Source organism: Aedes aegypti, chromosome 2 (assembly GCF_002204515.2).
Source record: "Aedes aegypti strain LVP_AGWG chromosome 2, AaegL5.0 Primary Assembly, whole genome shotgun sequence".
Lineage (NCBI taxonomy): Eukaryota > Metazoa > Arthropoda > Insecta > Diptera > Culicidae > Aedes > Aedes aegypti.
The window spans coordinates 251,562,710-251,590,202 of NC_035108.1; the positions used below are offsets into that span (position 1 = coordinate 251,562,710).

Below are 27,493 nucleotides of genomic sequence, written 5' to 3' on the forward strand. Positions count from 1 at the left end.
TGCTCAAATAAGCTTCAGTTATCTTAGTTTATATTAAAATAATGAGAAGCACTTGAACAGTTGCACAAACTTAAGTTACTCGAGTTAACAAACTTAAGAAAACTGGCAAATTGTGGTTTACAAAAAAAAAAAGAAACAAGCTAGTATACAGATATATAGATGCACAAGAATGATTACAGTGATGTCATTGCTTATCTTTAGGATAAATTTTAGCCAAACCTTAAGTTTTTAGAAGCACGAGAGAGCCATCCTCGCTGAAACCAGGCCACCATCGGCACGCATTTTTAGAATGACAATTTAATTTCGCCGATCGCTAGTATATGCTAAAACTAGAGGGTGGTCGATTCGGTTTTCCCAAATTGGTGGACCCCTTGTTCGCTAGCTAGCCAAGCAGTTCTAGAAAAAGCCATTTTTTATAAATCTAAGGTATTTATTCACGTGATATGTTTCAAATTATCCTTGGAACGCATAGCAAATTAAATGGCAGAGGAAGGATTTAGCTTTCATTTGAAGATAAAAAATGTGGGCGGTCATTTTGAATTTCTTCAAAAACCCCGTTTTTTCACCGTTAGCGCACCACTTGTTTGTATTCTATAATCACAATCAGAAAGGAAAAAAACTGAGTAAGATAGGCCACAAAATCTAGGTTAGCAAGGGTATTTACCCTATAAAATGAACAATTTACTGAAACATGTTCTTCGATTTTGAAGTATATGACGAGTGCAATCAATGAAAACATCATTTTTTGTACAACAAAGAAACACATTTTCAATCGTTGGTGTTTTTTCGAGTCGAGTAAAGAATAAGAGTATTAATTTAAGAACTAGGATGAGCTTTTCAGTTTGTTAGCATTCAACATGTTAATTTTTGAGGCTTCTGCTGAAAACAGGTTACGCTTTCTCCTATTTTTTTTCCTGACATTACCTCCCTACTAGTACCGAGCCTGCTACACATCCTAATTTGTTATAAAAACAGGTTATTCAAATGGAATTTTCTTTTATCATGAGTTTTTTGATAACAGAAGGATTCTTAGTAAGTTTTTTTGGCCCTTCAGTCAGGAGTATGATTGAATACAAATAGTCATACAATCTTGAACAAATTGTTTTGTTAGAACAGGCCATTGCTACCGGTGGATACCTTGCTACAATAGATGGCAGCTTATATCATCATCACACAGAAGGATTCTTAGTAAGTTTTGTGTAATATATGTAGTTTTAATGTAAAACCTTGCCAAAATTTTTTGAGCTAAAAATTTCTTGATTTTCTGCGTTGTAAAGTATTGTTTTAACTGTCGCCCAACATACATGTAAAAAACTACCGAAATTGAAATCGCTCGTATTTGGGCATAACTCCATATTTTTGAATGAAATTTTGAGAATTACTTCACTATTAGTTGTAGTTTCATGAGTGATGAGAAGGTATAGCTCCGAAGTATTGTGGATAAAGTTATTCCAGAACATCTCAGGGTCAGGTAGGGTAAAAATCACATAAACTTCCATTTAGAACTCATTTATCAGTTGGAAACGAAATGGTTTCATATAAAATGTGAACAGACCCGTTATTTGTAATAAGTTACGAAGGCTTAGGATATTTTTAAAATTTAATAAGGTCTCCAGAATATTCTGGAATTTTGCCATAATCAACACAGGTTCATAAGTTATTTTTTAGTGATTGATGTCTAAGTTTGTTGGTTTACAGCACTCACTAAGCCTTAACATACGTGACCACAAATTTTAACAAAAAATTGGAGATTGGACGTCATCCAAATCGTCCAGGAATTCAGGTCCTTATGATATACCAAATCCACTACAGTCTATACTAACCAGTAGCGCAACCAGGATTTGGCTCTAGGGGGGGTTTTGTGAACTTGAAGATAATGTGTTTTTGGGAAAATTAATCGGGTGTATAAAATTTCGAGCGGAAAAATTTTTAAACATTACTATATTCATACTAAAACAACGTAACACCATATGCTATCTAAAGCTCTTCTCTTCCACCCTGGGCATACATTTTTATATAAATTTACAACTCTACTCAAACGAAATCTGTTACACCTGGTGAAATTTTCCAAAAATTTTCCGAAATACTTTTGTTGGGCATGGAAAAACCTTCGGGTTCCAAAGAACAATTCGTTCTTTACAAACATTGTCTTAGATTCTACATTTTAAATGTGAATGGTAAAACGGGATTACAATATTCTGACATCGTTCAAATCTACTTTTAAAATTTCATAATTTGTTCGAAGTTTACCCAAGCTACATTTGGATGCATGCACATACATTAGCGTGATAGTTGAACATTTCTTTTCTATTCCTTATATACTTTTTCAAGTTTATCAACAAACAGAATCTTCCAGCGCAAGTCTGACTATCATTAGCACTTTGTCGAAGGCAAATCAGCATTGCAGATATTAAAACATTTTCAGATTGTAGACGACAATTTCTGAACCAACATCTCCCTTAATTTTTGCTTGGATTATTATTTACAATCATTAAAAACTAAAGAATTGCTTCTCCGAAAATTCACGTGTTCTTTGTAGGTTTCAAAATTCGACTAAATGCTGCGCTAACTTAAAAAAAATTAAAACATCGAATTTTGAATGAAATAGCTTTCTAAACGGTATTGATATGCATACATATCTGCATGTATGTTTGAAAAACTTCGATTTAAAAACCTTTAGCTTATTTATCAAACAAACGTAGGAACACTACGTTTTTTTAAACTCCTCCAAGGTCTTCAAATTAGAAAGCCACAACTTAGAACAACAATTTGTTAAAACAACTTACTTATCCAGTGTTTATAGATTTTTGTGTAGATTTTCAAAATTATATTTGATAATTCTTATAAAAATTTTCTGCTCAGGGGGGGGTTTTGACCCCCAAAACCCCCCCTTGGTTGCGCCACTGATACTAACCCAATTCTCATGAAACTTTCTCGTTCCTATCCATAAAACTTCATATGGCTCAAAGAGTGTACTGCTATGAATATTGATCCTCTCAAGGTCTTCAGAACATACTGAAGTTGTGGGCATCAATTTCTACAACTTATTATTAGTGTCATAATAATGAAAACTATGAAAAACCAGGTCAATCTGTACTGGGTGCCAGGCCATTGCGGGATTGAAGGAAACGAGAAAGCCGATTCACTTGCCAGACAAGGCTCAAGTTCTCAGTATGTAGGACCAGAACCTTTCTGTGGAATATCTAAATATGTAACACAATTGGAATTAAAGCAATGGAAGGACAATATGATTCAGTTAAATTGGAAAGCTATAAAAAAATTAAGGCAATCAAAACTCTTCCTAAACCCAAACAAACAAATAACGGAAAAAATTTTGAATTTAAATAAAAAAATCACTAAGAATATTTATTGGGCTGCTTACGGGACACTGCCCGGCAAGATATCATTTGAAAAAGATAACTCGAAGTCAAACTGATGTCTGTGAAAAAAAGACTTCTCAACATCTGCTTTGTGACTGTCCAGCATTATTTACAAATAGGAAAAATATTTCAACAAGGGCATTCTATATCCTTTTGAAATTTGGTTACAGAACCCTAATCTAATAGTTGAATTTGTTTTAAAGGTCATTCCGGATTGGGATACCTCGCATCATCAGATAACGGCAGTTATCTCGAATGGTAACCCTCCGTACTGAGCAGGTTGCGTTTTGGCAACAATGATGACTTTTCAGCTTGCATTTCAAAGTAATAAAACTCTATCTTGATAGTTCATATTGACTTGAAAAAGCATCACTGTACGCTCTAAGATGCATAAAGTGTGCAGCTGTGTTTTTCAGCTGTGTCAGTGCAAAACCAACTGATTTTCTTTGATTTGAAATCGTGAGATGAATTAGCAACAATCATTAACGACGCGTACAAATTTCAATGCCTTCGCCTTGAATTAATACTCTTATTCTTTACTCGACGCGAAGAAAACATCAACGATTGAGAATTTGTTTCTTTGATGTACAAAAATGATGCTAACATTTATTGCACTCGTTATCGCGATCAGTGAAAAAATAGGAATTTTAACGATGTTTGCCGATGGCGGCTTGGTATCTGCGAAAAATGCTCAAGACCACACCTTAGACATACTTTATATCAACTGCAGCGATTGACAATAGACTGGATGTCCCGGGCCCGATTCATCTGACAAGCCAATCGAGTTCCTCTGTCACCATATAAGATGGTGTATTCATCCTTGTCGATGGGCTGCTCAAGACTGACTTGCCAAAATCCCGTTTAAAATCAACATTTGATCAATTGATAATTAGGCAAATTTCTGTGCATATTTTTCTTAGATATTAACAATGTTGCCAGTTTCCGCCAGTCTTTGGTCAAGGTGCAAATATTTACATGTATTCTGTATATATGAATTGCCTTAGGCATACTTCGAAAACAAAAAGAAGAAATACTATAACTATGTACTATTAGTACTATTCAGGCAATTTATAATCACTTAACGGTTGACAGACTGTATTAGAAAACCAAATAGGGTAGGTGTAACACTTATGGACATAATGGTTCCCTATTATGGCGACGTGATAATTTGATTATTTTCAAATTTTTAATCATTCTGTGTGTTTAAGTAGTTTGATATCAAATAAATCTTGATGTTAAAATATTCAAAAATATTCGAAATGTAAACATTTTTGAGAAAACACGAATGGCCAAATAGGGAACCACTATAGCCATAAAAGGTACACTTTCCCTATAGTTGACATTTTAAAGATATTTATTCTGTTGTCTATTCCTTTCAACATTTTTTACTGGATGGTTCATCTTCATTCACAAAAGCAACCCTTGCATGCCTAAAAACACCTTTAACCTTGAATATCTTACAGTTAAAATAACAATAAACTCTCCATAACTTGAAGGTCTGGGTCATTTGGCATAATAATTTTATCGAGAACAACATTTTTTAACGGGCCGTTATGGCAAATGGCTCGCTCTCTTACTCGAAATTCTGATCGTCGATATTGAGTTATAGAACCATATTTATAGTTGTTCTGCATAGCTATCACGATGGTACCTCAAACCGTAGTTACACTGATTGCAATATCGAGTTATGGAGAATTGACTGTAATACCACTAGCTTAAAATAATTATAGGACTGTAAACACTTACCTCATCTACAATTGCAGGCTATTTATGGGAAATCGTACAACAACACCAACAACCGAACGTTCATTAGTCCCATATTTTTTTCTTCATCTTCTGCCATATGGTGTAAATTGGCGATCAAATGTGAGGTTAGGTTGCCAAAGTTTTGAAAGTTCAATTGAATATTTACGGTGCCCTGTACTATGAAATTACAAAATCTCATCAGAAAGTATGATGAACGCTTTGAAATGCTGTAAAGTTTTTATACCAATCCTTGAAAGAGTTTGTGCAGTACAGTAATGACTCAACCATTTTTCACATTGAAAAAACTTAAATGCAATGCATTTCTTGGAAATTAAGGAGATCTCCAATATTATTTGGAGCCGTTTTTACTGATTTTCGTTCAAAATTCAAACAATTCCAAAAAAGGCATCGAAATAGCATTTATTTTGCATTTCGAGCAATTTCTGAAATGATTTCTACATCAAATCTAAGGGATTCATATGGGCATTCGAGAAGAATTTCTGAAAGAATTCGTTGAAAAATTAACTCTTAACAAAAACACAGAAAAAATTAAATGAACAATACCTACTTGAACGAATGCGTACATGAATACGCGCGTAACTTTTCAAAAGGACCTATACTGCCCCTCTTTGCACAACAGTCCCATGTTGGAAAACGACAAACTGAGAAAAAGACGATTGAAATGTGGAAACAATTTCGTTCCATTTTGAGTCTCTATTTGGCCTAAAATGTGTTAAATTTCTACATATCACTGTTTGTCGAGTACACGAACAAACCTAATAAACTTCTTTTAAATTCAAGTTGAAAATTTGCCTTAAAATGCAGAAAAATCGTAGCGAGACTGTTATGCGATTATATACAATATAATATACCAATGTATTTGCATATCAGTCCCATCATGTTCATCGGCTCGTTCGACAGCTATTGAAACACTCATTGTTATTAATGCACTGGATGTTTCATTTGCTATTTATGTTCTTTGGCCGTAAAAAAATAGTTATTATAGTACAGTCAACTCTCCGTAACTCGATGTTAAGGCGACTATCGAGTTAGTCGCCTTAATATCGTGTTAAAGAACACAAAATCACAATATCGTGTTAAAGAACACAAAATCAGGGTAACTTTGGTTAAAGGGATTATCGAGGTATCCATGAAAACCCACATTTACTACACGTTCTATAACTCGATATCGAGATGCGAAATAGCGAGTTACGGATAGTTTACTGTATGTCCATGGATGAATCAACAGATAAAAAACATAGGATTGAATACTTTCTCAAAACACACGCCATGATGTGGAATGCGCTTACAGTCATGAGTCCCAATCATGAGAGACCCAGATGATCATCTTTTGGATAATGCGGAAATGGAATCCGATGGAAATAATTCGAGATGTTTCAGAACAACCTGATTCAGGACGAATCTAGCTAATCCAGCAAAGAATCATTACAAAATTTAAATGAAAAATGTAGAATGATCTTTTTTTTTGTTCCTTATTTATTTTTATTCCTCTCGTACCACCCAAATGGTTAAGTACGGACATAAAATAAGATTAATATTTGTATAAGCCTTATCTAAAATGAAAATCTTTAATGCATCGTAATTGAAAATACATAATTATGTGTGATATCCACTAATTTAAAAATATTTTCGAAACAACGTGAATACATGACATTTACAATGCCGTAAGCAAGTGTGTATTAAATACAGTCAAACCTCCATGTGTCGATATCTGAAGGCACCATAGACTCATGGAAATATCGAGTCAATGAACAGAAATGCTTTGGAATGCTGTTTGAGCGAATCATCATAGTTACCATGAAATTTTGTTTAAGTATGGTTCCATGAGTCAATATTAAGACATAGAACATCGACTCATGGAGGTTTCACTGTATAATTGATTTCCCTTTACTTCGTTACACATAAGTGAATAACTAGTAGTACCGAGAGACCGTATGTAGTACTAGAAGTGGTGCCCCTTCTGAACCCGGCCACTATACGGACTTTGATGTGACTGTTATGCGAATATTTTCAAGATGGGACAACACAAGTGGGGTTTGTTTTTGTACAAGTTAGGAACAAAGGCTACTTTTTTAGCAGTTTTTATCGGTCTTCTGACGATGTAGAGTTGATTTATGCAAAAAACGCTAATCGGTCAAAAGTCGACATGGGACTGTTATGCGATTATGGGCAGTATAGGCTCTGTTTGTTTACTTTCTCTTCAATCAATAATTTAGATTGAGACACTATTCTGTTGCTTTGTTGTATAATCCGCTACCCAAGGACATTGTCTTGCGATCTATACTGAAGAACTTCCCAAAAGCTTCAGTAATGCACTGTTATAATCGAGCGATAGAGAAGAGAATCTCTTATTGTTACATAGGTCCTTTAGTAAAGTTTAGCAAGAATACCAGACGCATTCTGAACAATTGCAAAAGTAATTTTAACGAACTTATGTGAATAATCCATAAAATAATTCTTCTTAAAGAAATTCTTTGTCGAATGATTTGAAAGGGATCAATAAAAAACACTAGGAGAAATTTTGGAGGACCGTTACTCACTTCAGAGTTACTTCCCGACATATTTTTGTGAATAATGCTTGACGTATTCCGCATAGGTTTTTTATTAAAATTGCTGGTGCGTTTTATTCTTCAATGATATGATACATCTAAATAGTTGGACATTGTATAGCAAAAATGTACGCAATTAAGGTCTGGGACATAATAACACTGAACATTAGGGTGGTTCAAAAAATCGTTTTTGCTCCACACCGCTTATTTGATTTTATATCAAATGCTTGGTGTCCTCCCAAACTCTGATTAATTTGCATGAAAACTAAGACTACACAAGTTGATGGGCTGATTACTGAGGCTAACGATTTGAAAACGGTCTTTGGCAAAGTTGTAGCTGACGAATGTATCTTACAGCATTAGCGTTGCGCTAATCCTAAATAGCACGTGGGTAAACGTCTTTACCGATTGAATAAATTGCTTGCTTTTCCATTGGTAATCCCTATAAAAACATCCTTGAGCTTGTGCAGTCTCAGTTTTCATCAAACTCTTCTTCTTCTTCTTGGCGTTATGTCCTCATTGGGACAGAGCCTGCTTCTCAGCTTAGTGTTAATTGAGCACTTCCACAGTTATCAACTGAGAGCTATCTTTGCTAAAGTTGGCATTTTCGCATTTGTATATCGTGTGGCAGGTACGATGATACTCTATGCCCAGGGAAATCAAGGAAATTTCCATTACGACCGACCGGGAATCGAACCCAGACACCTTCAGCATGGCTTTGCTTTGTAGCCGCGGACTCTAAGCACTCGGCTAAGGAAGGCCTCCAAATGAGTTCAAATTTTGGGAGGATATTCAGAATTTGATCTAGAATCGAAAGAGCGGTGTGGAGCAAAAACGTTATTTGTATTACCCTACTGGACATTATGAAGGCACTTAAAACTGCAATAACCATTTATTCAACCAAAAGTAGCTACTTACCATTGATAGGCATGACTCAGAATAAAAACAATCTTACTGTTATTTATTCGTCGGTTCAGAGATTGATATGTGCCTTTGGGTTTGTCACAATTGTGAAAATTTCAAACAATATATCAACGATCAAAATTTGTGTATAAAACAGTGTGCCGAGAAAAGTGCATTTCAATCAAACGAATAAAAAACAAAGCCAGAACCAAAAAAAAAACATTCCTATGCAAAATTGCACACAAACCAGGAGTGGGGAAAAATTCTAGCGCCACGTTACCGTTATGGTCCTTCTAGCATATTGAAAACTTCGAGCAAACTCTCCAGCAAGCTAGTAACCGAACCGCTCCTGGGGATTGTTACGTTCCAGGATGCCCACCGCGGCGTTCAATTTCTTGCGCGCCTTCAGTGTGCTTCCCTTGGAGCCGGGATTGTTCTTGCCAGACGACGAGGACGTCGTCTTGGTCGTGGTCATTGTGGTGGTGGTCGTGGTGGTTGTTGTCGTCGTTAAATACCTGAATATAGACGAGGCCGATGTGGACCGGGACCAGGTCACCAGCAGATTCTCACCTCTTCGTTTCTCTTCTTTGTACTGCAGGGTAACGCGAACGCCCTCACCTGGCCAGACGGTATTCTCCACCACGCGGTAAATGAAACTGTGAAAAATGAAAATCGTTTTTAGTAAACTTGGTGGGCATGGTGCTTCCCAGACCGTTATTATTAGAAAAAAGAATCTCCATCAAATGATCACAGACTTGTCGATTTCTGATTGTATAATATTTTGCGGTAATCCACTTCGCGGTGTACCATTTCGCGGTACGACATTTCGCTGTTAATACCATTTGGCGGCACGTCAATTCGCGGTCAGTACCATTTCGCGGTTTGGACCGTAGGAAAAACCACACCGCGAAATGGTATAGACCGCGAAACGGCATACCGCGAAATGGTACTAACTGCAAGACGGTAAACCGCAAAATGATACAAACCGCGAAATGGTACACCGCGAAATGGTTGACCTCGGAATGGTTTACCACGAAATGTCGGACAACCGTTTCGAAACGTCAAGATTGTTGTACTCTTTTTAGAAGCTTCCTGACAAAAGAAAGTTGCATGCAAAAAATGACCAATTATGTAATAAATACCTTGACATCAAAAACTATAGAAATAATGCATTTGCTACTGCAAAAGAACAGTTTTTTTTTCTTAGGCGGGTGGGTTTGGGGGTGGTGGCGCATATTATACCCTTTTTCCTTAAGTGCAGGTGACAATACTCGGTCGGAAACTCGAAAATGGTGTGTGGCGCAGACGCATGAATCACAAGTTGTATCAAGTGTACAAATATGCGAATATTATCAAGCGTGTAAAATACGGCAGACTTCAGTGGGCTGGCCACTTAATGCGCATGTTGGAAGAAAGAATTGCGAAAATAATATATAGAGGTCGGCGGCTTCGGGGAAGACCACGAATACGCAACGGAAGAGGAGCTGGCGACCCTAAACGTTCGGGGCAACTGAAGAAGTTTCGCCCAAGACCGACGAAGATGGAGCTCTACAATACGCCCGGCAATGGCGTGACGCTACGCTGTAGCCATCAAGGTATCAAGATAGGTAATGCTGTTAAGGTACCGCGGGGTAAGTGGGTAAATGGGGTAAGTGAAAACAATTGATATATTTTACTGAATATGTGAATTAACGTTTTAAACTCATGCGTAAACCTTTGAGGCCATTGAGAACATTACGATAGGTAAGAGATTTCTGAGATTTTTCAGCCATTTTTGCAAATTGTTAACCTGTCAATTGTTACTCCGTGACAAGTTGCGGCGTACAATCTTATTCTAATATTTTCAGTGGAAAAAAGTTGCGCAAAATAATTTCCTGTACCACTTCTTAGTTGTCCTCTGAGACAGTTTCAAACTGCAATAAAAAAAGTTTTAGAATTAATTCGACGTAGACCTAAAAATAACTAAATTTAAACACCGTCAATTTTCTTTTCAGGTGGGGGAAGTGAAAAGTTTATCATTAGAGATTCAATTTGAGTTTTCTCTTTAAGTAGCCATAAGTAAACATGGTTCGCAATTATCATAGAAAAACATAACGTGCTGATAATTCAAGAAACACTATACTCAAGCGTTAAAAGCTATTAGAAATCATGGAACTTCTCTAAAAGATGTTGCTAAACATTACAATATTAATATGTCTACTTCGGACAGCCAATTAAAAGGAAGACGTTGACTGAAAAGTTGCAATATTAGAGAACACACGGAAATCTCGTGGAATGTTCAAAACATAGAAATGTGGTAGGGGAAGTGGTGGTAAAATGAACAGGGGTGGTAAAATGAACACCGTGCCTTTTACCGAGAAAAAACAAATTTCGATGAATTTTTAGCACACACGGACGATTTAAAACATAAATCTGAGCGTTCGAGTTGATACGTAGGACAATTGAAGTGAAAATATCAACAAAAACTAAGATTTCAGAAAACCACGCTTGAAAATTAGAACTGACGTAACTTTTAGCTCGGAAGACTCGAGGTTTTTCAGTGAGGTGAATATCGTTATGATATGATGTCAAATCTGATACCTTTAGAATTCTTTTTGAATGGGTTACAATCATTAATGGATGTATTTTCGGTGGGGCAACACAAATTTTCAGAAATATTTGTTTTGCTCACGTTTTTCGCATGGTGTTCGTTTTACCACCAACCGCTGTTCATTTTACCACATAGTGCAGGTAAAATGAACATTTGCATCGCTTTTTGATAGCGATGAAAATATGTGAAAATTCAGCTATTTTAGTTTGAATCTATGTCGCTGCTATAGATTACATCCCTATTTTTGATGTTATGCGATAGAACTATACAAATTTCTCGTTTTTGTATCAGAAACAAGATGATTTCCTTAAGGTGTTCATTTTATCACCCCTTCCCCTATAGGTCTATCCACATAAAAAAGATTCTAACTACGTTATTGAAGGATTCCGTTTGATTTCTCCCGAAGAGTTATCCGACGTCATATTCGACTTTCTCAAAAACAAATATCGAGCGGTGGAAATTCTATCGAGCAGAAATGCTTTTGCTGTCCTATAATGTAAGAACTAACATTGGAAATGTTGCAGTTATAATGTTGTCGAATCATTTCAACTAACATAACTGAACAGAAGAAAATTCAAATGGAAAGAATAACATTTGCTTTGTTTACATGTTACTTATGTTATTGTTCATTGGGAAGCCTTAACAAATGTTAAAGCTAATAGAAATCGTGAATATAATTGTTTGTTTTTTTAAATTATTGTTCAAAACGGTAAACTTTTTTTGCCCCACTTTTGGGGCAAGTGAAAAGTAAGGAGACATTTTTCAAAAACTTTTTCTGTATTTTTTTTAATTTTTCATAAAAATCAATTTCAGCATGCTGCTTATATTTGGTGGGAGTCAAGCTAAAAAATATACACGACCTCATTTGTTTAAATTTGAAATGCTGCTTATATTTGGTGGGAGTCAAGCTAAAAAATATACACGACCTCATTTGTTTAAATTTAAAGTCTCTAGAATTTGAAGAATCTCAACTATGCGAATTCCATTACCTACTTGCCCCACGGTACCTTATAAAAAATGTGTTATCGTATAGTCGTTATATCGTTATAGTGTAGCATGAAACGAGCTCACCAGATGGCAATCCATCCTCGACTGAACATGAATATCTTTTCGCATTCGCGCATCACGAACCGGTCACGATTGATCCTGATTCCGTCGCTCGACCCACAGGAGCATGCAGCAGAAGCAACAGACCAATAACAACCCAACAAAACGCACGGAAACAAAAATAAAACTTGCCGGCGTCCCGAAAACGAACCGTCTTGCTTGGACATTTCTATGAAAAATATGGTCAAAACTTTAAGACCGCGACAAAACCGTAAAATTTTGGTTTTTATCGCCTCGGTCACCCGTGAAATTTCGAGAATTTCACCGTGAATTTTCATTGTTCCTAGTGATAAGTCTCTGAACATAGATTGAATGGAGACTTCTATCTAATAATATTGGTCATGGGATCAGCATGCATGAGGGCAAGGAGCTTGTGGTGATGAAACTTACCGAGGCAACAAGGCAAGCACTGCCGTTAAGGCAGTTATCAGATAATACTGTACTGTACTCATGCTCATATGAATCACCCAATAGTTGGAAGGCAGCCCGAAGCAGCTCACACATACGGTATTATACGCGAAGGCAAACACGTAGAAGGAACCTATACTAATTACGATTGATAATACGTGGAGGATTGTCTGCAAGAAAATGAAAGGGAAAATGATTAATAACTGTTATTATCCAATCACAAACATCGACCGATGGCCGGCACTAACCCATGATTTAATTTCTATGGCACAATGTAGCAGCATCGTGAACAGGCAGGACGAGGTAATGGTGGTCCCGAACACCCACACGTCCACGTCCGAGTCCCAGAAGGCGGCTTTCGCGACGAAGAATATCACCAAGCTTTGATACAGCGCATCGAGCATGACAATCCAAAAGGTGTACGATTTGTAGCCCTTCCCAAGACGACCCTGGAAAATGGAATGCAATTTAATAGAACCAGTTGAATGCAAACCATGAGACCTTCATGATATACTCACATGCCGATACAATCGCGGATAGTTGAGCAGTAAATCGTCGATTATCTTCTTATCGTAGACTCCGATGGCAAGAGGCGGCAGGGCAGTGAAGATTAGGTTGTAGATCATCAGGTAGATTTCGTCAATCATGACGGCACCGGAGAAACCGCAATACAGTTGATACCAGAAGAGAAGGAACACAAACGCCTGGATGGAACTCAATTACAGTATTACACAGAAAAAGATTCGACAAAAACTTACCGCATTTTTATAAAAGAAATATATGATCATCCGGGCTAGTCGATCGTAGTTCCAGTGGCCGTGAACCAGCAACAGCTTTTCCAGAATTCTAAACTTCGCTATCGTGAAATCCGATGCCATCACAGCTTGCATACCCTCCTGTCCGCAGATTCCAACTCCAACGTCAGCCATCTGTAAAACAATCTTTGGTTATGCCTTTTCCCTCACTCAATCAACACCGCATCCAATAACATACCTGAATCATGGACACATCATTGGCTCCGTCGCCAATCGCCAGCGTGCTCATGCGGAGCTCTTCCTTCACCACCTTCACGAGGAACGCTTTCTGCAGCGGCGTGGCTCGACAGCACAGAACCGACGAGCAGTACTTGGTCAACTGAAGGAATGGCTTCGTCAGGTTCGATCGCAGATCCAGAATGAACGTCAACGTTTTCCCGTCCACGACCAAGGCTCGTCCCTTGTCGCGATCACTTCGAATCGAGTAATCCACATCGTTCAGCTGCTTCTCGATCTCGTTCAGGTAGAAATTAATACAAGCTTCCGCGGAGTCACGCGACCGCGCCGTTAGCCTTAGAATGTCCATTTGGGGATTGAACAACCGCGCAGAGTAAGCTACGTTGATTGCCGTTTCGGTTTTGTCCCCCGTAAGTACCCATATCACAATGCCCGATTGCAGAAGGGAAGCTATCGCTTCCGGGACACCTTCCTGAAGGCGATCCTCAATACCCGTCGATCCCAACAGCGTTAGATTGTGTTCCAACAATCCGAAAGATTCCCTGATCTTCTTCTCCCTATTCTCCATACTCAGTTCGCACTCTTGGTGCTGAGAGTACCACTCGGAAAAGTCCGTGGCATCTAGCTTCCGTTTTGCCATGACTAAGACGCGAAGTCCCTGTCGTGCGTACACATTCAGCTGGTGTTGAGTCTGTTCTCGAAGACGGTACTCTTCTGACCCTGGGGCGCACGGGGCAAGACTAGACATGATCGAGCTGTCAGCACCTTTTGTGTAGAGAATGACCTCCTGGGTTCCGGTCTTTCGGACGACCACCGACATACATTTGCGATTTGAGTCGAAAGGTAAAATTTTAAGAACTTCGTACTCTACTACTCCCTCTCCGGGGACGTTCACTAAAACGTGATTAGGACTGCGGTTGATAAGGCAGCAATCGTAGCTGTAGGCCGCATTGACCAAAGCCAATTCGTCGGGGCTTTCAGCCTCGAAGATCGGTCGTCGATCGCTTGGTGTTGAGCCCTGGGAGAGGGACTTGGGGAACTTAACGCTATTCATATTGAACTTGTTCTTATTGTTAGATTTGAAGGGACCTTTCGGCAGCTTGGCTACCAGGGATTTGACTCGCGCCGTGGGCGTGATTGCTTTAAGCTTCATTGGAGGGCTTTCCGACATGGGGGATGTTTCCGCTGAACTGCTGATGGGCGACAGCGATGGCACATGGGTTTGCTTCAACGGCAGTGACGTGGGGGCATTCGGAGGCGGCGAAGGGGTGATCGACCGCGACTCGGTCAATCGCGCGTACCTATCACTAGCGGGATCAGTTCCGTTTGCTATTGCATCAGTTACCACTGGTCTGACCAGCGTTACACTAGTATCACTATCGTTAAGTTCGATCACACCACTGGCGTTCATGTGATCCTTGTGTGGAGTAGCGCTTACTACCACCGTATTGCAAATGGCTAGTACGAGAAAGAACTCCTGAATCTGCTCTGCACTACCGCTAAGCTGGTTAGACTCGATGGTCTGGTTTAAATTTTCTACTAAACTAATATTTGGCTGAAGGTACGGCACGGGACCTCCGATTTTGGTCAGTTCTTTTTCTTCCTCCGTTTCTGGATGGTTGTAATCCACCCCCACAATGGTACACCGCCGGAAGATCATACGGTTCTCCGTCAAGGTACCGGTCTTATCCGAGAACACGTATTGTATCTGGCCCAACTCTTCGGTGATGTTCATTGCTCGGCACTCGGTTCGCTTGTTCGTCTGCGAATCGTACAGGTCTATGCAATTGTGGATGTGATAAACCTGCATAATTTTGCACAATTCTATTGTCACGTACAGCGACAGCGGTATCATGATCTGCATAATGATGACGAACGTCCAAAACGCCAGCAAGCCTTCGTAGTCCGGATTGATCTCGAAGGGCAGATACGGGATGCGGAAGGTTTCGTTGTTGTTCCCACTGGCCGCTACAAACGAGGCAAGCCACATCTTGCACCCAATGGCACCGATGACACACAGGATGATCAGGATGATCACGCACCTTTGAAAATAAATGATGGAAAGCAATAAATTTAATCACTGTATTGTCAAGCTGAATTAGGGGGTCAAAGTGGTAAACCGGAAGCACGTGTAAGAAACACATGCAGGTCTAAGGAGAAAAAATACTGCCGCGGATTTGCCACAAGGCTATGTTAAACGTTATGAACGATGCACCTAAGACTGGAGATGGAGGTCGTTATTGTGCTCTTAGTAATTGTAAAATCGCTAGATGAATTAGATATACGCGTCACGTAGGCAATTAACGTGGTGGAAAACTAGTTGCATGGGAAGAAATGGGTTATAGCCTATTATAGGTCCAAACCAACGTGTCCACAGGACCTATCACGGTTGAACAGTGCATACAGACTAAAGCAATTGGGATAGTAAGTGCGTATCGAACTATCTCAATGGAAGCGGTCGGCGTTATCGCGAGAATTGTTCCCATCAGAATCATAGTAGCGGAAGAATTCGAGTGCTTCAGGTAGCTGTAATGAGACAGTGTGGTGGTAGATGGAATCATCTACTATAGAGGAAGCACGTACTTGAAATACGGTACTTCCTCCTGACGCAATTCATGCCAGGTCATATGGCCGCTTCAAATAGCATCAGCATTCTGTAGCCCTAACGTTTTAGGTACCATGAACTGGCACGTTGATGACGGTTATACTTCAGGGGGAGGTATACCAACGAGGTGTGCCTATCGCTCATGTTTTGTGAGTGTGTTAGTGTGGATCACAACGCTGCTAGACATCCCGTTGGTTGCGTATTGAAAAGCATCATCGAACGGTACCCCTGGCCAATATTCGACGTAAAATCAACGATGCACCTGGCATGGCAGGCTGAGTGGACTAGCGCGCGAGAAAGTGTCGATGCTTGGACGGATACCAAGTCAATGAAGGAGCAGAAAGTCATCTCCCGACTGAGAACCGGCCATACGAGGGTCTCCCATGATCTTGAAGGGACAAGTTTCCACCAAATCTGCGAGGTCTGCGAAACAAACAACACAGTTGAACACATAGTCTGTGTATGCCCGCTTTATGAAAATTCCAGGCAGATGAACGGGATTTCAGGCAGCATCCGAGACGCTCTTCGAGACGACCAACATCGACTGCATCGATAATATCTTTCATCTAAGATACCGGACTGTACTTTATTCAGTTTTCCTTGACATCCTGATTCAATGTTTTGCGGCAAACCTTGCCTTAAATTATCTCGTGATTTTCAAACACCTCGAATATCGTCCGTTTTGAACTTTTATTTTAATTCATGTTTTGGTAGTCCCGTGACTACCCTTAATTGTTGTGATGTAATCTTTTAATATGTGGCTATTGCCTTTTTAACTGTCCCACGATTAAGAAATAACTGTGTTAAGAGTCTAAAATTAATTCAAAATACTTTGTAGTTTTTTCAGACGAGTCCTTCTGACTCGTCCTGCTTATCAGACTAGGGATGAACCTGCCTACGGTAGAAAATCCCTCAATAAAAAAAGCAAAAAAAAAATTCTACATCGTGGTCATTTGTTCTAACAAAAATTTTAAAATTTGTGTGGACCGTGGTTTTTAGCCAGACCTCTCCACCCCCTCCCCCAATAAATAACCACGTGGAGTCAACCTTGGGCCATGTGAATGCACCCATAAGGCTCGTTTTGTGCAGCAACACTCATCCTCTCGATTTTTTTCTTGGTAGATTTTTGAAGTTTTTTGAACGCTATTTTTTTTATTTTGTCTAAAAATCAATTTTTGTTCTGCTTGGAAATCAGGATAAAGAGCAAAGAAAAAGATAAAAGGAAATCGAAGGAAAAATTAAGCAGGGGTTCGCCAAAGGAAGAAACAAGGATTTGATGCAGGAATTAAAAGAAGAAGCGAAATAGCAGCAGGAGAAAACAAGAGCAGAAGGAAGCCGTTATTGAACGAAATCGCAGGAAAACCGTATGAAGAAGCAAAGTAAAGACAAGTGATGGAAAGTATGAAAATGAAGAAGAAAAGGAAAAAAAAGGGAAGGAAAAGAAGTATGAGTTGTGATAAGAAAATATGAAGAAAGAAAAAATAAACAAGAGATGAATGCAAGACTCTAGAGAACAGACAACATCTAAAAAGAAACAGAAGAAGCTTATAATAGGAAGAAATATGCATGAAGAAACAATCAGAATACCGAAATAAGAAAATGAACTAATGTGGAAACATAGCTATCGAAAAGAATGTGAGGAAAAAATCAGAACAATGAAAGCAATAATACCTAAGAAATATTGAATAACTTTTAGTACTAGACTCATTTAAATCGAATGCCGCCACAGGCGATGAAGACGAATAAAAACTACAACAACAAATTTTGTTCTGGTATGGTAAAACTTTGAAATGTCCTCCTTTTCTCAAAATGAGTAAAGCAAAATATCCTACTTCCTACAAAATTATTCTGGTAAGTCTACTCAAGGTTCAATCCTGAGACCGCTGTTATGGAATGCGATGTACTGTACTGAGGCTGCCCCTTCCGACGGGTGTTAAGATTGTTGGCTTCGCCGACGATATCACCCTAGTGGTCTATGGTGAATCGATGGAGGAAGTAGAGTTGACAGCAGCGCACTCTATTTCCATAGTTGAGGAATGGATGATGTCTAGGAAACTAGGACTGGCCCGTCACAAGATTTAGGTGGTGGTGGTCAATAACCGCAAGACCGAGTAAAGGGCTCTTATCTCGGTAGGTAATTGCACCATAGAATCCAAGCGATCCCATAGGCATCTTGGGGTAATGATCGATGACAAGCTCAGCTTCGCTAGCCACGTTGAATATGCCTTAAAATAGCATCTACGGCTATAGCGGCGCTTTCGAGGATGATCTCTAACAGCTCTGCTGTAATTACCAGCAAACGCAAGCTACTGGCAAGCGTGGCGCTATCCATACTAAGGTATGGAGGACCAATTTGGTCAAAAGCGCTTAGAACCAGCAGAAACCTAAAGCAGTTGGAAAGCACGTACAGGATAATGTGCTTAAGAGTAGCAAGTGCATACCGGACGGTATCTATAGAGACCGTGTGCATAATAGCTGGGATGACGCCCATCGGGCTCATCATCAAGGAAGATGTTCAATGCTTCAACCAAAGAGGTACCAGAGGAGTCCGCGACACGTGTAAAGAGGAAACGGTCAGAAGCTGGCAGCAGGAATGGGATAACTCCACTAAGGGTAGATGGACCCATCGGCTAGTACCAAATGTGTCAGATTGGTATGGTACAAACCAAGATGAAGTGAACTTCCACATGACGCAGTTTCTGTCAGGACATAGTTGCTATAGACGGTATCTGCATAAATTCGGGCACTCAGAATGTCCTGCGTGCCCCAATTGTGCTAATGTGGAGGAAACAGCGAAGCATGTCGTGTTCGATTGCCCCCGTTTCATTGTTGTGAGAGATCGCATGCTCGCTACATGCGGAGGGGACACGTCCCCCGACAAGGGGTCGTCCATAAATGACGTAGCTTTTTAGGGGGGAGGGGGGTCTTCACGAATTTGTGACGATGTGTGACGAGGGGGAGGGAGGGGTCCTAGCTAGTGGACGTAGCATTTTGAATCACGTCGGTAAAATGAGAGGCGCTAAAAAAAAATAATATACAATTATTTTTTATCAAATTCCTTTTGTTTTGTTTGACTTATAAAGTTGAGTTATAAAATGATAATTCAGCTTGAAAACATTCATATGACAAGAAAAAAATGAAAAAAATCTAAGAAAATTTAGATTTTCTGTAGTACAATCAAACAGATATTTTTAATGCTTTAAATAATAATGTAAACATCATATGCATGTCTTAATAATTTAATTTATAATTAAACAAATTAAAAGATGAATAAATAAATTAAAAATCAATGCTTTAACAACTTGGATTGTTATAGCTTTATTCATATTTTCTGTAAGAGCTTATTTCTTAAAAAAAAAAAAAAAAAAACAATTTGTTCGGTTTGGTAAATATTACACTAAACAAGATATTTATTCCGCGAACTATGCTCTCAATGTTGCAGAAGTTTTCCACCCAATCAACTCATCGATTTGTTTTTAAATAAAAATGTTCTTGATGGAATAGCCTGAATACAACTTGATGGAAAAGCCTGGACAACAGATTCGAGTGTTATCGAAAATGTTCTATCATTCAATATGAAGAAAGATTATTTTAATATTCAATTGGTTTGTTATAGGTTATGTAAGATTATTTCAGTATAGGGAACGATAATAAAGTTAAGCTGAAATATTAATAAAAATATATAATTTGTATAATAATCGCTAAGATTTTTTGACCCTTCCAAACATTACAAGTGTAATCTTTTCTACATCTGGCACCTAATTGCTAAATGTATTTCAATTTGTATAATAATGACGAATATCTATTTCAAATGAAGCTATATTGTTGATTATTTTCATTGAAATCTATTTTCTAAAAACGAATAATCAAATACAATTCTCTAATACAACGAATTTTTTTTCAACATATTATAAAATCTATTGTAACGAGCTGTTAGCTTCATCAATCCAATCAAAGATTTATCCATTTTTCTATATTTTCAGCAGTTTACAGTTGTTTTCATTGTAACAACAGCAAAATTAATACAATGTAGCCAACAACTTAAACAGGGAAAAGCTTATTTAAAACTGTTTTCCAAATTACTTTTGAGCACTTCTGCAAATGAAACTTTTATTCGTTGGATTGTCCTTACGTTTCAGTCAGTAATTAATATCAAACTTTTTATTGAACTTCTGAATTCCATTTTTTTTTTGTTTTAACTCAATTGCTAAGGAAAACAAATAAAAATAAATATAGGGGGGGGGGGGTCGCTTGATATGCTACGTATTTTCCAAGGGGGGGTATCAGCATTTGTGACGAAATGCTACGAGGGGGGAGGGGGGTGTAAAAAATCAGTGAAAAAATGCTACGTCATTTATGGACGGCCCCCAATATAATAGAGATAATGTGTGCGGATGCCGAGTGCTGGAATGCAGTAACTACGGCTGTCACTCACATTATGTTAGAATTGCAGCGCCGACCAAGAGTTCCTGCAAAGAATTAGCCTTGCCGAGGCTGGTTCATTGTAATATTGTAAGTCGGCTAGGAGAAGCAGTTTGCCTATGCTACTTCTGCTACACGTGTTGTGCTATATGCATAGGCCCCTCCCCGAAGAAATACCGTAAGGTGGTTCCGGGGACATAAGGGTCTGAGGTCAAGGGTAATGTCGATGCATTGTACACCACTTGAGCAATTCTAAAAGAATTGCTCAAGTACAGTGCATAGGCTGGTTTTAGCGGGTCGTCGTTGGTGCGTCATTCCCGCATTCCCTGTGTTACCTTCTCAGGGGATCTGTTTGCAGATTTGTCTTTTGTAAAAAAAAAAAAACAAAAAAAAAAACTAGATAGTCGTTGGCAAATCCATAAGTTGGAAAACCGCAATTAATGAGTTGCCTCAATAGCGTATCTGCTGCGAGATTCCACAAAAGTGGTGATAAGACTCCCCATTGGGGGCATCCGCAAACACTCAATTTACGAATCGCAACTTGACGTCTTAATAATGCTTAATAACTTTTTTCCCAAATGTCGGATTGTTTCGCGGTCTTCGGCAATATTCTTCATCGTAAAAATACCAACCGAGGTCTGTGTTCAGAAATTTTACACAGGTCAATGGGCGACCTCTGGCGATTTTTCTTTGCAAAAGTAAGTTTTCCCATAGTAAATTCCATACAAACTTTGAACGGCCGGCGCTAAAATATAGTTTCTCCGATCGAGCTGAAATTTTGCACAGTTGGTATGGGATCTAAATGCAAAAGTGAACTGGAGCGAGAATCTAAATTTTGTCCCACACTTATGTCCACACATCCAGGGAAGCGTATGTTGAACAAACATTCTAAGACTTCTTCATCAGAGAAAGTACAGTCACCATTAGGTAAGCGAATTTAGTTCCTTAGGATAACTTCACTCAAACTGGAAACATTTTATACAAAGGTTTTTCAAGCCGGATCGTTCAGCAGAACGAAAAGCTTTCTTGTAAGCCTTGCGAGCCGACTTGAACGACCCTGATCCAGCTGAACGGCGTCTGTTCCAACTCTTTCTACATTGTTTCCTGAGTCTAGTCGGAATCCCACCATGGGGTCAAAAGCTCAAGTATCATAGTATCAACGGCATCATCCAAATCACTTGGATTTTCAATGGACGGAGAATGAAATTTGGTCGCAACAAATGCATTATAGAGTTCCCAGTTTGTTGACCGGGGATTCCTAAAATGCAAGGTCTGCGAAAAACAGATCGGTATCTATTGAAAGTCGCCAAAGACGTCTTTCTCCGAACTCACAGTACGCCTATGATGCAATTTAGCGTATAGCTAGTTTTACATATATTTTTGGATATTAATCGTGAATGTGGTCTATCATCCCATACTAATTTTATCAAATATTTATCTAAAAAAACAGTACTTTTAGCAATTCAGTTCCTATAAGAAATTTGATTGTGGGGCCCAGATAGCCGTAGCGGTAAACGCGCAGCTATTCAGCACGACCAAGCTGAGGGTCGTGGGTTCGAATCCCACCGGTCGAGGATCTTTTCGGGTTGGAAATTTTCTCGACTTCCCAGGGCATAGAGTATCTTCGTACCTGCCACACGATATACGCATGCAAAAATGGTCATTGGCATAGTAAGCTCTCAGTTAATAACTGTGGAAGTGCTCATAAGAACACTAAGCTGAGTAGCAGGCTTTGTCCCAGTGGGGACGTAACGCCAGAAAGAAGAAGAAGAAGAAGAAATTTGATTAATTTCTTCTCTTCGATTTAACTTGAGCCTAGTATTACACAAACTAATTTAGGTTTACAATTATTGCGTTAGACTTCATATTGCCTTCAGTCTACAATACAAGGAAGTGTTGCGCTGTTACTGAAATTGAAGTAATGCTTATGGCTTATTTTCGTGTTTTATTGATTGTTCAGCCTGTATATAATTTAAAACTTTTATGACACGGTTTGGGAGCGCACGTGTCAAATTTCACGCGCCATATGATGGTAATTGAAAACCGCTGCTCTAATCAATTGAACCAACAATGATAGAAATGACCCCCTCGCCATTTAAACACTTACCATATGACATCGATGTTCATCTGCTGCTCGATTTGTGACCGCTTGTACCTTGGACCGCTATTGTTGAGCATCGCTTTCGTTTCATGACCCGCGTAAACCACGATTCCCTCGGCGTAGTCCGTGTTCTGCAATGCGATGCCATCAATCGAATGCAATCAACCAACCAATAAGTTTTAATTCTTCTCAGTTTCAAACATACCTTCAGTCGGCTCTCTCTCAGCAGTAGACTTTCGGTGGACACCGGTACCCGTTCACCCGATGGGTGTATCACAGCTCCATGAAACCGGTAGATTTTCGTCGACGGGGCATCAACTTCGACACGGCTGGTAAACTTGCTGGCCGCAAAAATGTGCTGCTTCTCGGCGAAGCCTCGTATCACCTGCGATAAACGTGAACGGTATTGATGATGACCATTCTCTAAAACATTATCGGGACGTAACATACCTGCCGCCTTTTGAGGTTCGTCTCGCCGTCCAGATCGCAAGTGTCGATGTAGCAAACTCCGTGCGGGTCGCTCGATTTGAGCAGCAGAATGTCCGCCGGAACGGTTTCGTTGTTGGACAGATGCACCAGATCGCCCACCCGCACATCTTGCCAGAGGACTTTCTTGTAGCGTTCCGATTCCCTGAGAAATGAAAACGTGACCGGAGAAGGGGAAAAGAAACAATAAGACTGTTGTAGTTCGGCATTAATATGTGAGTAAAAGTTCAATTGGTCAGGATGATAAATTATTCAATTCACGCGCCTTCCGTTCGGTTGGTCAGTTTTGCTTGGAAGGATAGATGGAAAGATGGTTACTTGTTTGTGCATGGTTTGGCTAGCCGCTGTAGAATGAAGGAACTTTGTTCGACTCTACAGTAATAGATATACAAAGTTATTCCATAAATCATCTGCTATACTACTGAGAATCAGGATCAAAATAAAAAAAAATCAGGTTCGATTGATTTGTCCAAATTGTATGGTTAATAAAGTTATACAGCGAAAAGTTTAAAATTGAAGAATGAGTTTTCAAAACTTGAGGGTGGCCTATTTCGTATAAAGTCTTTTCACATAATTTAAGATGTGGAAGTTTCGCATAATGGACATTTGACAAATCAACAAAGACCTTATCAGAAGCTCGATAAAGTTCTCGCATGTAATCCACAATAAATACATAAAGACATTTAGTATTCCAACCATCATTATTCCAATGATCTAGCAAGTAAACTATAAAATATTTCAGTTGGAGTTTAACAATTATTCGCCAAATTCATCTGCTAATGATTTCACATACACTACTTATCAAAAATATGGAAACTGGGTAGATTTGATCCCCGGGAGATGTGATCACACCCTATTTTCTCGGAATCTAAAACACCTTTATTCTAAGTAATTTTGTGCAATACTTCGTCGATAAGAAAGAAAATGTCAGAGCTGGAAATCTATTAGATGATATGAAGAATAACGTTGTAGGAGCAGTTTGTTTCAATTGACTCGAACAAAATTCAACAGAGATGTTTTGAACGACTACGAAAAAATTTAATAACTTAGCGTATACTTTAACAAATCGATTCAAATTTTCATTTAAACATGTGCAAACAAATGCAGAACTTAAAATGACGCAATTTTTGATATATTTCTATTTAATAAAATTAATTATTATAGGAGAAATCCGAGTTAACCGACACCCTAAGCTTATTGAAATCAAATGTGTGTACTATCGCTTTGTTAACCTAACCAATGATCGTTGCAGAATCACATATTGGTTTCTAATCCATTAATCCTTGAAATCGGCCGATGATATGTTAAGATTATCCCTCTAATACCCAATCAATTGTTTTTTTTTATCTGAGTATCATTTTTCGCTATCTAAAATCGATCTGAACGCATTTTAAGCAATTATTTATTTTTATTCGCGTATTTTTGCTTTTTGATTTACGTTGATTTACGGTTTCTGGTTTTTGATTTTTTTAATTTTTATTTTTGAACATCCTTATCCTTTCTTATTTTTTCTTGAAGTCTCTTCTCGTTAACTATTTTTGACAATAATAAACACATGTGGTTCTTTTGAAATTATGGATTTTTATCTTTTTTTTTTTTTTATTTATTTGACGTCAAGCATTTTGTAGACCATTCTAAATTACATTGTGTTCTTAATATCTATTTGATTATATATTATAAATTTGTTGAGTATACTCGATTCATAATACATTCCTCAGTTACTATTGTTTTGTATATCAAAAAAGTATTTTTTCAGTTTTGTTCGAGACATGTTAACATCAATCATTTCACAATGCTGATTATATATAGTCATCATCTGATTCAACGGACTAAATTTAGCGTAGTTCGTGCGATGATGACCTACTGTGAACAAGTAACGATTGCGCAAGTGACGAGTTGGAGTATAAAAATTCAGTTTTGAAAGTATATCAGCAGAATCAATGCGCTGTGAAACAATATCGTTAACAAAAGAAACCATAGCATAATCACGACGCACTTTCAGTGATTTCATATTGATAAGCATGCATCGTGATTCATATGATGGTAGAGGAAGTACTGACCAGCCTAAATTACGTAGTGCGTATAATAAAAACTGCTTTTGTATCGATTCTATACGTTCTTCATGTTTTTTGTGTAAGGTGACCAAACAATACTACAATATTCTAATATTGATCTTACATATGCAACATAAAGTATTTTTAATGTGTAAGGATCACGGAAGTGTTGGCCAAATCGTTTTATGAAATTGAGCATATTTCCTGCTCTATGAATTATTGCATTATAGTGATCTACAAATGATAGTTTTGAGTCTAAGATAACTCCTAAGTCTCTTATTTTATCACATTTTTTTACATGTTCGTTTCCTAAAACAATAGACATATTTGGTGTGGTTCGTTTTCTGCTATAACTTATGAGGTTACATTTTTTTATATTCAATTCCAATAAACTTTTGCAGCACCACGTGTAGAAAATCTTTATCTCATTCTTAAAAACATTATGATCGTCATCATTCTTTATTTCTAAAAATAGCTTCATGTCGTCAGCATATATAAGGACCCTCAGTTTGTTTAGAATATAAGAAACGTCATTAACATATAAAATAAAAAGAAGAGGGCCTAAGTGTGAGCCTTGAGGTACTCCAGATGTAACATGTATTGGATTTGATCTTTTCCCATTGAATTTTACTATTTGCTGACGGTCGTTTAAATAGGACTTGATCCACTTTAGGAGACTCATTTCGATTCCCATTTTTTCAAGCTTGAAAGTCAACATTGGAATGTCAAGTTTATCAAATGCTTTACTAAAGTCAGTGTAAAGAGCTTCTACGAAGTAACCTTTATCCATTGCACTCAGTGAGTAACTTACAAATTCCAGAAGGTTCGTAGTGGTCGAACAACCTTTGAAAAAGCCGTGTTGAGCGTTTGTTATACGATTTTTTATTTGGGCAAACATATTTTTGTTTACAATTGACTCGAAAAGTTTTGGAATACATGACATAATAGCAATACCGCGATAATTTCGAATGTCCGATTTCTTACCTGATTTATATATAGGTATAAGGAATGATTTTTTCCATACCTTTGGAAATTGACCAGTTTGAAGAGACATATTGAATAACCAAAATAATGGAGTTGTGAGTTCAGTTGCTAAGTTTTTAATGAATCCGGGTGGAATTTCATCTGGCCCTGAACCTTTAGTGGCGTCCAAATTTTTAAGACCAAACAAAATGTCTTGAACATTTATAGAATTAACGCCAACATCACTCGGAAAGTCAGCAAAATGTGAAAAGTAAGAATAATCTCGATCGTTTTCCGAAAATGTTGAATAATTTTCTTGAAAAAATTTTGCGAAAAGATTGCAAATATCTTCAGAAATATTTCCTACTTTTTCATCCAAAGTCATTGTTGATGGAAAGTTGCACGATTTGAGTTTAGTTTTAACGTAATTGAAAAAATTCTTTGGACATGACTTTATTTCATTTTCAGTTTTTATGTTGTACTCGGTAAGTGCTGTAGAAATGGCTAAATTGAGTTGGTCGCAAATAACCAGATATTTTTCTAAATCGTCTGGTTTTTTATATCTTCTGTAAACTTTGTGAGCTTTTTGTTTTCGATTTTTCAAATTTATGATTTGCTTGTTGAACCAAATTGGATTTTTTGAGTTGTGATTCCTTCGTCTCTTCTTAACAGGTACTTCCTCCCTAATGGTTTCCCACAATGAATTGTAAAAGATTTCTATTGCACATTCAATATTATTTTGATTTCTCAAAACAGATTGCCAATTTGCGTTATCTAATTTTAATCTAATATTAGTATAATTGGCTCTACTATAATCGAAAATATTCTCATACACATATTCGTGAGGAGTATGATAAATATGCATAAACATAGAATATTCTATTGCCGTGTGAAACGCTTCATTTTTCCATAATGGTGAAATTGACTCACTTACACAGAAATCTTCATGCATATTTGTCAATAAAAAATCTAGGTAACAGTTTTGTTTATTTTTTACGTGATTTATTTGATTAAGGCCTAAGGATGCAGTTTTGTCAAAAATAAATTGCAAAGTTTCATTATCGCCAACAACAGGGAGTAGAATACTCTCGTTTTCAAAATCAGGGATGAAATCTGCATTACGTTGATTGAAATCGCCATAAATATGCACCTTGTTTTCGGGAGGA

General features: G+C 38.0%; 1 protein-coding gene across 7 annotated transcripts in view; it reads right to left on the reverse strand.

Moving 5' to 3' along the window:
• Positions 1-27,493, reverse strand: part of LOC5569512 (probable phospholipid-transporting ATPase VD) — a 277,226-nt gene that overhangs the window by 1,845 nt on the left and 247,888 nt on the right. For 5 of the 7 annotated variants that reach the window (XM_021844797.1, XM_021844798.1, XM_021844796.1 and 2 more), the window contains 9 exons: positions 23,275-23,455; positions 23,030-23,209; positions 22,831-22,955; positions 13,698-15,738; positions 13,463-13,633; positions 13,223-13,408; positions 12,953-13,153; positions 12,687-12,874; positions 8,880-9,255 (listed from right to left, as the gene is read on the reverse strand). In XM_021844797.1, coding sequence (XP_021700489.1) covers positions 8,931-9,255; positions 12,687-12,874; positions 12,953-13,153; positions 13,223-13,408; positions 13,463-13,633; positions 13,698-15,738; positions 22,831-22,955; positions 23,030-23,209; positions 23,275-23,455 — 3,598 coding nt within the window. In that variant the 3' untranslated portion in view covers positions 8,880-8,930. The remainder of the gene's footprint in view (positions 1-8,879; positions 9,256-12,686; positions 12,875-12,952; positions 13,154-13,222; positions 13,409-13,462; positions 13,634-13,697; positions 15,739-22,830; positions 22,956-23,029; positions 23,210-23,274; positions 23,456-27,493) is intronic. The other 2 variants (XM_021844801.1, XM_021844800.1) reach the window with 2 other exon arrangements.